Genomic DNA, 12,300 nt, shown 5'->3' with positions numbered 1-12,300 from the left:
GGCTGGCATCAGTCTGAGGAAACCTGGTGGAAAAGGCGGGAACACAAGCACATAGGAGGGGAGGAATCAATGGGGCAGAACACAGGCTACAGAGGTGCAAAACAGGGGGAGCTAGGCCTGAACCATGAAATTCCCCCGCTGAGCAGGGGTGTTTGGCCTGTGGGAGGAAGGGCTCTTGGTTCAGCCCATTTCCTGCTCTGAGACTAGCTGTGGCTTAGCGGCTGGTGACGTTTGTCAATGGCTGCTGGGTAATGTAGTCACCAGGCCAGCAGTCCAATAGCAGCATGTGGCATCAGCCTTTCCTCCCCTTTCACCCCTTTGAGGGACCACGAATGGAAGTGTCTCCCAGATGCCTGCTGGGTAATGTAGTCCGCAGGCCACGAGCCCGCGCAGCAGCACGCGGCCATCCTGCCAGGCCGTGTTGAAAGGCGTCAGTGCGCGCGGGTCCCCGGGGTGGCGGCGGCTGTGACATGCCTGGACTACAGCTCCCAGAATGCAATGGAGGTGGGGGGGCTCTGGGCTGCGACTTGCCGGCAGCAGCAGCCGCACGCAGACAGACGGTAGGGGCTGGAGGGGCCCGGGGACGTGGGAGGCGACACATGCAGCGCGAGGGAGTTGGGGTAGAGGGTCGGGTAGGGGTACAGCAGGTATTAGCCTAGAGCTGGAGTGGGGGGGTAAATTCAGAGAGGGGAGGGAAGGGAAAGAGCCAGAAGCGAGCGAACAGCTGGATTGATTCCCCTGCTGGCATTAGGGTGTATTACAGCCTTCAACACCCTGTCCTGCACTGGTCTCTCCCTAGCTTTTCCAGCCTGCTTCTCTGAGAGAATCTGACACCCCAGACAGCAGAGGGCTGCTGGGGGCAAATGGGATCGTGGTGGCAATTCCTTCTCCTATCCATCCCATTGTCGCTGCCTGGAGACTTAGATTACCTGGAAGGAAATGGGGGCTGGTAAGTAGACAACCCATGCACTCAAGTATTTTCTCAGTCTCTTCTGGGATTTAAAGCATCAGGTCTGGTCCACATTCCCCCCAGTGGACGTGCTGCCATGCAGAATGCTATGTTGACTCATGAGAGGTGGTCAGGGAAACCTCCATTGCTGAAAGAACCAGGTTCCTGCTTATCACAATGTCAATACCTTGCCACTCTCTCCACTCTGATCTTCACTGCATTCTGCTTGTCTCCTGACAGCTGGAAAATTATATATTACCTTGAGGTTTGTATCCCAAAAGGAGATACCTGTTAGCCTATTGTTGACTGCTTAGCGTTTTGTAAGCAGGCTGTTGATCACCTTTCCCCCAGGCATGGTTTTGGCTACTGTCAGGAGAACTAGCTCTGCCTGGCCCAGCTAGAGGCAGAGTTGCCTAGGGAGTAGAGTGAAGTACTAAGGATCGGGAAACCTGCGCTATATTCTTGGTTCTGCCACTGATTCGCACTGTAACCATGGCCAGGTCGCTTATCCTTTCCGTGCCTCAGTTTCTCGAGTCATGATGATGGCATTTCCCTGCCTTCAGGGGATTGTGAGGATCAATTCATGAATGTTTGTGAAGTGGCTGGCAGCAAGGCACTGGAGAAACTCAAAGCGTTATTGAGCGTATAACTCTGAGTGCTCTTGTGGAGATGCCAAAGGCAGAGAGAAGGTTAGATTTAGAAATAAAAGGGGGAAATCTGGTCAGTGCTTAACAAACTTGGGAATGATGGCATTTTGAAATGGCTTATGTGGGGAAGGATTTCTCCATATCCCCCTAGCCCACACTCAATGTGCAGCGGCACTCAAGCAAACAGAATGTTGGGAATCATTAGGAAAGGGTTAGGTAATAAGACAGAAAATATCATATTGCCTCTATATAAATCCATGGCATGCTTACATCTTGAATACTGGGTGCAGATGTGATTGCCCCATCTCAAAAAAGATATGTTGGAATTGGAAAAGGTACAGAAAAGGGCAACCAAAATGATTAAGGGTATGGAACGGCTTCCGTATGAGGAGAGATTAATAAGACTGGGACTTTTCAGCTTGGAAAAGAGATGACTAAGGGGGGATATGATAGAGGTCTATAAAATCATGACTGGTGTGGAGAAAGTAAATAAGTGTTATTTACTCCTCATAACACAAGAACTAGGGGGTCACCAAATGAAATTAATAGGCAGCAGGTTTAAAACAAACAAGGCATTTCTTCACACAACGCACTGTGAACCTGTGGAACTCCTTGCCAGAAGATATTGTGAAGGCCAAGACTATAACAGAGTTCACAAAAGAACTAGATAGGTTCATGGAGGATAGGTCCATCAATAGCTATTAGCCAGGATGGGCAGGGAATGTTTGCCAGAAGCTGGGAATGGGCAACAAGGGATGGATCACTTGATGATTACCTGTTCTGTTCATTCCCTCTGAAGCACCTGGCATTGGCCAATGTCGGAAGACAGGATACTGGGCTAAATGGACCTTTGGACTGACCCAGTGTGGCCGTTCTTATATATTAGGTGTGGCTCTTGAACTCTTTCTTCTTCTCCCCAACCATGGAGCTTGGTTTAGTTTGAACAGATCTAAGATTGAAAAGGCCCCTAAGAACATAGTCCATCCCCGCACATTGGCAGTATCTAATGCCCTGGACACAGCAGCGGGGTAGAACCGTTGGTACTTCTGCTAGCCTAGTTCTTAGCCAGTTGATTGAAGGAGCAGATGCTTGGAGGGTCAGCAACCTCCCACGAACAGACTCAGACCAGGCATTCCCTGGGGGAGAGCAGACCTAGCCTGGAGTTGCCATGGAGAGAGAACTGGGCTTGCAGCCTTGTTACTTATCACAACGGGCCAGTGGGCCAATCAGTGCCCCTCCTGTCATCTGCAAGGGGCTGCCTAGAATATTTTGTTCCTCCCTTGAAGCGGCTGCCTCTATGGAGCAGTCATGGCATCAGTTCCTTGACGCTCCCCGCTGAGAAATCTGACAGATTCCCCAGGCCTCTTTCCATTGCTGTTGCAACCCTTGGCACAGACCCTGATGTTGGAGTTACTGTCTCTGGGTTAGAGGGAAAGGGAGCTGGCAGTGACTCCCACTGCGGGGGTTGCTGATCCTCTGGGGATGATGTCACCTGCTGGGAAATGCTCAGGCTGGCAGTGATTGATGCCGAGGGCTCTGTCCCTTTCCCCACCCCAGGCTGACGAACAAGTATTTGGCTCTGATGGAAGAAGACCACTGCACGGTGGAGAGGAGAGATGCTTCCCTGACCTACTCCCAGTTCATAGACCAGTAGGTGTGCTGCTCTCTTTGCTCTCCAGGGCTCAACCAGCCCCTTTCCTGTACCCAGCACTGCATGAAATCAGCATGGTTATTACTGGGGGAAGGAGGGGGGGAATTCTCTGAGGTCTTCCCCTTGACATGACTCCACAGGGTCCTGGCTGTGCACAGGTCATTGTGGAAATCTCATGGCACCCAGAGGGGTGCTGTTTACCTTGGGACCAGTTAGGAGATGGGGTTCTCTGTCAGCAGGCAACTTGCAGATCAGTGACCATTCAATAGAATCTGATCAGAGTTTTCCATCCACTGCTAGGAAGAGAAGTGACTCCCATAATGAGTGCCACAAGCCCAACTTCTCCATTAGCCCCTTGCGGACCTGGTAGTGTGCCAGCACAGAGCATGCATCCCCATGCTGCCTGCACAGCTCTCTCTCCTTGCCCCCAGAGGTCCCATAACCTAGATCTGCCCTTGAGATGGTCTGTGAATGTGTCTGTCCTCAGCTTGCCCACCCACTGCCACTGAAGGTGCAAAGAATTTGAGTCTGAGCACTGAACAGCTCGGCCCATGTATCAGTACATAAATCTGTTCCAGAGGTGGTTACAGCTGGTTTTCAATACAGCTAACACTAGTACTGTTAACCAGGGGCTCTGATGGGAGTGAGCTGGGTATGTAGAATGTGCCAGGTCCCAAGGGGCCAGGAAAGTGTTTAATTTCCCTCTGTGTTTTCCAGATATGCCTTTTCCAGGCCTGTTGTTATCCAGGGAATCACGGACAACTCGGTAAGTGCTACATGCTCCTGGCTGTGATATGCCCCTCCAGCCTGAGCCATCTCATTGTATGTAGGGAAACAGCCCCTTGGAGCCTCTCCAGCCTTTCCCCAGGGCCAGGCTTAGTAGCCATGTTTGCCCTCCTGGCAGCCAGGCACGTGCTCCATATCTGGCTGGGAGTAACTTCTGCCAAAAGGGGGGATTGACAGTAGGGGACGGCGTGATTTCTATTGATACTGACACTCCCTTCTCAGTCATATGGCTGCAGGGTGATGGGAAGCAGTGAGAGAGTTGAGCTGGGGGGTTCTGAGTGGAGACCATCAGAGTAACCCAGGGAATCCATTTGGGAGGGGAGTTCCCCTCCCCACATGATGGATTCTGGAGCAGCCCCCCAGGATCCATTCTTAAGCAGGAAGCTCCATCCCACGGTGGCAACTGAACCAGCCCCAGGGCATCTCTGTGTTGGTCTGTGTCCAATTGGATTTGGGAACAAGAAGGGCTGTCCTCTTTCTCTAGATCTGGCTTTCGAGCTGCCAGCGAGAGTAGGGCATGGTCCTCCCAGCCTGGCCTGGCACCCCAGGCCACGTTCCAAGCACCTCTGCCTTCCCAGGGCCCTTGTCACCTCTGCTCTGTGCTTGCAGGAATTCCAGGCGCTCTGCACAAGGAACAAGCTGCTGGCAGAGTTCGGGGACCGCCTGGTGCGTCTCAGCACTGCTAACACCTATTCCTACCGTAAAGGTGCGGGGCTTGGCTCCAGGGCACATGCGCTGAGCTGCACTCTCACTGGGCTGGCTGTGTGGTGGGAAGCTGCTCCAGACAGACGTGGGGGGCAAAGAGGGGTCAGAAACACAACTCTGCTTGGCCTCAGCCAATGCCTCCCTTCCTGCTGTCATGGCTGGTTGATGACAGAAGATCTTGCCTGAGGCTCTGGATTTCATTGTCCAGGGAGCACAGTAAGCCAGGCTTGTTCCTTTGCCTCCTCCCTCTTCCTGGGCCAAAACCCCACTCTGTGCTCTTGGGCAAGTCACTGGCCCTCACTGTGCATCGGTTTCTCCAGCTGTGAACTGGACACATTGCACTTGGCCTAGGAGGGAGGGTTTCAGTGTTGCTCATTGGCAGGACAACAAGGATTTCCAGGCTGCTGGGCTGTGGGCTCCGCAGAGGGAATAAGCTGGAGGAGGGTGGAGTGTGAGAGCCCTGCTGTGCCCCCTCAGCCCTGCCTGGGTAGATAGGTCACACACCTTGGGGAAGGACAGCCGTGAACTCTCTCCTCCCTCGCAGTGGATGTGCCATTCCAGGAATACGTGGAGCACCTGCTGGAGCCTCAGGACCTGGCCTCCCTGGGCAGTGGTGAGTAGAGGGCTCTTCTGTTCAGGCTCTCCCTGCACCCTCTTTAGTGCTCTGCCTCGGATTCAACCGTGTGGCTGAGAAATCCAGTTTTGGATGGATTCCTAGGGGCCGCCTCCTGGCCGGGGTTGTGCTTCCCTCTCCAGCCTGCATGCCCAGACAGACCAGAGCTCGTGCTCTCTGGGGGTTACCGATGTCTCTTTCTCTCCTCACCAGACACACTGTATTTCTTTGGAGACAATAACTTCACAGAGTGGGGCTCCCTCTTCCAGAAATACATGCCACCTCCTTTCCGGATTCCAGGCACCAGCAGGGCCTACAGCTTTGGGATCGCTGGTCAGTACCACCCTGGGAAAAGATGATGGCAGGGGGAAGGAATGGGCTGTAGGGGAATCCTTCCCAGGCTTAGATGGAAACATGTTGCCCAGAAGCGATGGCCTAACCAGGCTTGGTCCATCTGATCCCATCTCTTGTCTGTCTGCCCGCAGGCTCCGGTTCTGGGGTTCCCTTTCACTGGCACGGCCCGGGTTACTCAGAGGTGATCTTCGGCAGAAAGGTGAGAGCTGGGTGGGGAGTGGACTGATTTACGGACCCTGGAAAAACCAGGTGTTTCCCCATCCACAGCCCCGCTGTGGAGCAGAGCACCCTCCTAGCAAAGTGGGGATTTGATCCAGGCAGCGGAGCACAGACTGTGCCTGTCCAGAGAGGATCCGTGATCCCCTCAGCCTTGGGGTGCTGTCTGCTACAAGTGGCTGAGGCTTTGGAGGAATGGGAAATTTCCCCATAATGCACCTGGCCACTTGCACACACTGAGGACCAGCGATGGAGGTTCCTTAGTGGCCCCTGTGGCAAAAGGGTATGTACACACACAGAACAAGACAACAGCCCATACCCCAGAGACCTTGCAATCAGGCAGTGAGGTTCCTGTTCAGGTCTGACCCTTATGGGGGCAGCTGGAAGAGCCCTAGCAGTTCCCCTTAGACAGGCCACCCCACACATCCTTTCCAAGAGAGGAGGGCAGAAGGGGAACTGCTGAGCTCTGGGGAGAAAGGGGGAGCCCACCCTGCAGGGAAGTAGAGATTTGCAGGTCTCCAGTGAAAGGGGACCCCATGATAGGCAGAGCGGGGTGTTTGCTAAGAGCCCCTCTCTTTGCAGCGCTGGTTTCTGTATCCCCCCGAGAAAACCCCTGAGTTCCACCCCAACAAGACAACTCTATCCTGGCTGCTGGACACATACCCATTCCTGCCACCAGAGGACCGCCCTGTGGAGTGCACCATTCACCCTGGTGAGGTCAGTCCTGCACCCCAGGGCCCAGTGAGCCAGCCAGCCCACCCCCTGCTGCAGCTGCTCAAGGGACCTGTAGAGTGCATCAGCTTGGAACGCCAGGGGCTTTGTGTCTGGAGAGAGAGGGGAGATTCGCTGGTGCTGCACAAGCAGCAGGGACCCTGACGCAACAGTGTCTGGGAACCCCAGTGCTGAAGCTGGGCTGTCAGAGGACCAGGAATCCCAACGCCAGCACTTCTGCACCAGAGCCAGGCCACGCAGTGACCAGACACACACACCAGCACAAGCAGCTGTAAGATTCCTGACACAGTTGCTTTCCAGACAGAAGGCCAGCTGTCACAGGATTAGGTGCTGGGGCTGGACTGGAAGGGGCCACGTCCCCTGATGTTGGCATTACCATGCAGGAGGCCAACTGGGAGGTGTAACGGGTGGGACAGGGGAGAAAACCACGTAGCGTTACAGGCAGTGCCCAGCCAGGCCAGAAGGGGGAGCAGAGCTCAAGAGCCAGCCGGTAAATGTGCAGAGAGAAGTGTTGGATTAAAGCTCAGCAGAGAGAGGAAGGATGGGCCAGTGGATTGGGCACCAGCCCAGGATTTGGGAGATTGGGGTTTGATTTCCTGCTCTGCTCTAGGCATCCTGTGTGAACCTGGGCAAGTCCTGTAGCCTCTTGGGGGGCAGGGGGAATACATTAGAGATTGCAAGGCGCTCAGATATTGCCTTGATGGGGGCCCAACAGGTACATGTCAGGGCTGGCATCCGTTCCTAGCTGGCTATCTGATGTTACGCAGATAACCAGTCTGTCTGGGCCTCAGCTGGGAAATGTGGACAGCACTTCCCACCCTCTGGGACTGTGGTCGGGCTCACTTGGCAATGCTGAGGGGCTCAAATACTAGGGAGATGGGTGTTCTAAAGAACCCTGAATGTGACCTGGCCCTCTTTAGTCTCATCTGTCAGAGGATCTCAAAGCACTCTATCTATAAATACATGTGCGCACACTCTTAAGAATTCAGCCACACGCTCTAGCTCGGGAAGGAGGTCAGTATCGGTGATTTTGGCCTAGCCTAGCTATAGAAGCTAGCTTACATGTGGGAGCAGGCAGCAGGTTTCTGCAGCACAGGATCTGATGATCCTTCTCGCAGGGCAGGGCTGAGGCCTGCATGAAGCACCAGCAATTGAAAGGAGCTTGGGAGTGCCAAACCCTGCCAGTAGAGGGTCCTAGTCTGATGCAGGACAAGCATGAGTAGCAGCATCCAGACAGCCTTAGCTGCAGCTTGAATGCCACTCCCAGCAGGGATTTTCAGAAAGGAGGGGCCCTGCAATGGTAGGAGGGGGGTAAAGTGCACGAGCCAGCTGGTGAATGAATAGGGAGACTGGGCTCCTGATTAAGGCCCAGCATCTGCTCAGAGAAATGACACACTGAGCCCTGCCTTTGCTTTAACTATGACCCTCTAGTTCTGAGCACTAAACAGAGCATCAGAGTAACAGCCGTGTTAGTCTGTATTCGCAAAAAGAAAAGGAGTACTTGTGGCACCTTAGAGACTAACCAATTTATTAGAGCATAAGCTTTCGTGAGCTACAGCTCACTTCATCAGATGCATATCGTGGAAACTGCAGCAGACTTTATATATACACAGAGAATTGATTGTCATGCACATTGTGTAAAGAGTTGTCACTTTGGATGGGCTATCACCAGCAGGAGAGTGAATTTGTGGAGGGGGGTGGAGGGTGAGAAAATCTGGATTTGTGCTGGAAATGACCCACCTGATGATCACTTTAGATAAGCTATTACCAGCAGGAGAGTGGGGTGGGAGGAGGTATTGGTTCATATTCTCTGTGTATATATAAAGTCTGCTGCAGTTTCCACGATATGCATCTGATGAAGTGAGCTGTAGCTCACGAAAGCTTATGCTCTAATAAATTGGTTAGTCTCTAAGGTGCCACAAGTACTCCTTTTCTTTAAACAGAGCATGTGGCCCTTGCCTAGAACATACGCAGAGGCTAAACCACAATGCCTGGGGGAGCTAGAGTCCACATGGACACACAGCACAGCTCCCTCTGACTCAGCCTGCCACTGTCCCACAAATTAGCTATGGAGTGGACAAGCCTATTCAGAGGCATTACAATGTAGGCAAGTGGCCAGTCAGCCTCGGAGAAGCTCTCACTGTAAGCTCAGGTCACAGTTGAAAGCCCAGGCTGCCAGCCGCTTTCTACAGGTAGAGCCCACACAAGAGGGCAGCTGTATCAAGGCTGCGTGGCCAGTGAAGGACCAGGCAAGCAGCTCCCCCTCCCCTGCTTCTGTCTCCTCTGCAGGTCCTGTATTTTCCTGATCGCTGGTGGCACGCCACCCTCAATTTGGACACGAGTGTCTTCATCTCCACCTTCCTGGGGTAGAAGCTCAGGACTTTGCCTGCCTGCCATTCCTGGTGGTTCCTCAGGAGCTGAATTGTTCACTTCCCTCCCACCAAAGCCCTGGGATTCTGCTGGTGAATTGTAGCCAGCTCTCTCTCCTCCATAACCCTGCATGCAGAGCTGGACTCTGGCTGTAGGGCTGATACAGCTCTAATCCATCTAGGATTTATCCTGGTCTGTGTGAGCACCCCCACCATTCTGTGACTCAGCAGCTGCTGAGGTTGGGTTGGAGGAGAGAATCTGTCCCCTTTCTCCCATGCAGGGTGGGAGCTCTGGGCAGCTGGTGGCAGTTTCTGCTGTACTTACAGTTTTGTGCTTTCTGTTCCTCAGCTCCATGGGCAGAGCTCCTCCTCCTGCCTGCCTGCTCACCCCACCCCCTTCCTTCACATTCTCTTTGTGTTTTGAACATCTGAGGAACAGAGTCCATGGCAGAAGGCAGCTTCTGGCTCAACCCTGGTCTCTAGGCAGGAGTAACATTACTATGTAGGCTCTTCTTTAAATGGACCATTGGTCAGTAGCACAGAACCAGCCGCTCTAGAGCTAAACCGCCAGGCATGGGGCTTAATCTAGCCTCAGATGCCCTTGCGTCCACCCTTGGTGACTCTCGCCCAGCATCTCTGCTGAGAGCTCATTTCCTGGTGCTCATTCATGGGTGCAGGGGAAAACTGAAGGACCAGTTTGTGTTACCCAGGAATCCCCTGTGGCTTGGGGTGATTGGGCTGGCTTTCACTTGAATGTTAATGTACAAGCAGCAAAGGATACTTGAAATAAGTGTTTAGGTTATTTATTGGGATTTCCCTATTTCAAATCTGGATTAAAATATAACTGCCTTATCTCTGCACTTGTCATGACTGCCTTAGCACTGAATCCTACCACACCATAGCCAGCCTCTGACAAAAGCAGCTGCTACTTTTCCTCTCATTTACTCTTGGCCCCCAGGGATTGTGGCAATTTCATCCCTGCTCTGACATGAGCAGGATTACTCCAGGACTGAATCTGGCATAGGGGTTGTTTTCACACATGCGGCCCCCCCCCCCCCCGATGCAGAGCTTTTAGTGCTTTTCAGCCAGCACCTCACACACAGAAGCTGACTACACTGCAACTGGGAGGTGCAAGTGCCGCATATGTAGACAGGAGCTAGCTTTGGTCTAGCTAGAGCAAAGCGAGCTTAAGTAACAACAGCAGTGAAGCCACACCCACCCTGAACCTCCAATACCTAATCAAGTAGCCATTGCGGACGCTGCCACTATCATTCCTCAAGCTAGATCAAATCTAGCTCAGCTGTGTCTACAGATGCTGCAATCACCGCTCCTGACTGCAGCGCACAGACCCCAATAGCCTTATCCTGGTTCTGCAGGTGGGGAAACTGAGGCAGGGAGTTGCCGATCCAGGGCAAGACTAGAAATAGATTCCTGCCCCCAACCCAGAGTCCCTTCCATTGTAATGAGCACAGACCACACTGCCTCCCAGTAATGCACCCTTAGAATAGGTCTTCTTGAGCTAGTCCGCACTAAAGGACAATTCTGTGAAGGGTTCACCGATGGAAGCTAGGGTGTTGGTCGACAGACCCAGACAGCTCTGCATGGCATTTGGCTCCGTCAGCCAGTAGGTAGGTCACAAGTGCAGCTGTCACCTTGCAGGCAAGGCTTGGCCCTGCCCAGAAGTTCTGAAATGGCACGAGGCCCCTGTCCGACTGACTCTGGAAGCAGTCAAGACTGAACACTGGGACCTTGAAAACAAATCTGAACAAACGGTCTCCACGGAGGGCAATGCGCCTGCTTCCCTTCCTCTCTCAGTAATTGCTCTTGAGTTTGGAGAGGAGTTAGCCGAGAGAGGATGGCAAGAAGGATGAATTGGTTCGTAAAGTGCTACCGATGCACTCCATGAATAATTCATGGCTAGAAAGCCAGGCAGGTACTTACTCCTCCCCCAAGCCTGATGCAAGAATGAAAGGATACTTGATGGAATTAAAAAGATACCCCATTTACCAACAACAGGCAATCCTCTCCTTTGCAGCCTGTCACTAACCTGGAGAACTCTTTGCCACAGATATCAGCCAGAAAGCTCTTAGTGTGACTGAAAAAAAATCACTGGGCACTTCAAAAGAAAAAACAGAATCTACAGTTACATTAGCCAGGATAAAATGACAAAGGGCACCTTCTTTCCACTTCAGAACACAGTACAATGATCACCAACTGAGATCAACAGAACAGCAAGGTACCCAGGGAACAGAGGAAACCTTGACTCAAAATAGGACAGCAGACTGGCTAGACGAGTGGTCTGCTGAGACATCGTTATATTCAAGTATCTTGCTATGTATATCCTTCCTCAACAAAAGCTCTGTCTAATATGCTTGCCAGTGGCTAAGTGAGCAGGAGACTTAGACTCCAGTCTTCATAAAGGCCAGTTGCCTTTCCCTCCCCCAACTCCCTATAAATATCCTGGCAAATACCTGACCAGGTGGGCTAATGAGTTCAGCTAGAGATTCCTCCAACTGGCAGCAACACTGTTCTGCCACCTCCTCCTTCCTTGTGGGGAGGGACAGAGGCTACACCTTAACTGCCTTCTCCAGGGACGCACAAGAAGCTACAAGCATTTCTTCTCTTACAATATGTAATAACCCACCCAACAAACAGGTTTTGCTTGGCATCAGTCTGAAAGCCCCTTCCTGGCCTTGAGATTGCACAACAGAGCAAAGATACTGATGCTAGCAGCTTTGCCCCCTCACAGCTATAATCTGAGAAGCTTCGCACCCACAGAAACGGGAGGAAACACCCCACAAAACATCAACACAGTAATTGCATCATGCACCAGAGGGTTTCTCCAAACCCTGAACTTCTCCAAAATATAAATCAGCGTTCTCCCTAGGAAAAATCTGATCTGAAGGGGACAGAACTTCAAGCAGCAACAGAACAGGTTTAGAAATCAACAAAGCAAAAACTAGACAGTGCTTCCTGTTAGAGAACAGGCCTGCCCATGTGATGCAATTGATGCAACATGGCATAGATAACATACAACAAAAAGAACACTTAGATCCCCCATGTGCAGACATTCACATGCTGCCTTGCATGTGAAGATTGCAGCTACCCTCATCTTTAACATGGAGGTACAGCCTCTGGAGACTACAGGCCCAGCATGCCATGCTGCATCTTAATGCGAGCAGCCTACCTGCACTCCTTACTAAGAGAGATGTCATCTTCTGTGCAAGTGCTATTCACATGCCCTCCACTTCTGCGCCCATGTGCCACTGGGGGCTGCC

General features: G+C 52.4%; 1 protein-coding gene across 7 annotated transcripts; it reads left to right on the top strand.

The window, feature by feature from the left end:
• Positions 1–365: 365 nt before the first annotated feature.
• Positions 366–9,876, top strand: JMJD8 (jumonji domain containing 8). 7 transcript variants are annotated; one of them, XM_073362620.1, is made up of 10 exons: positions 367–560; positions 800–949; positions 3,154–3,246; positions 3,965–4,013; positions 4,643–4,699; positions 5,283–5,351; positions 5,565–5,684; positions 5,837–5,904; positions 6,504–6,638; positions 8,943–9,876. In XM_073362620.1, exons 1-10 carry the CDS (start codon positions 471–473, stop codon positions 9,021–9,023), a joined length of 912 nt encoding a protein of 303 aa, XP_073218721.1. In that variant the 5' UTR covers positions 367–470; the 3' UTR covers positions 9,024–9,876. The 7 variants fall into 7 exon arrangements, with proteins under 7 accessions (XP_073218722.1, XP_073218721.1, XP_073218724.1 ...); XM_073362625.1 differs by having other exon boundaries at positions 484–560; positions 4,643–4,739; XM_073362626.1 differs by lacking the exon at positions 367–560 and adding an exon at positions 2,396–2,482 and having other exon boundaries at positions 879–949; positions 4,643–4,739.
• Positions 9,877–12,300: the final 2,424 nt, after the last annotated feature.

The sequence above is a fragment of the Lepidochelys kempii genome, chromosome 10, assembly GCF_965140265.1.
Source record: "Lepidochelys kempii isolate rLepKem1 chromosome 10, rLepKem1.hap2, whole genome shotgun sequence".
In the NCBI taxonomy this organism is placed as follows: domain Eukaryota; kingdom Metazoa; phylum Chordata; order Testudines; family Cheloniidae; genus Lepidochelys; species Lepidochelys kempii.
The sequence above is the reverse complement of the archived record's forward strand: the minus strand, read 5'-3'. Positions and strand labels throughout refer to the sequence as shown.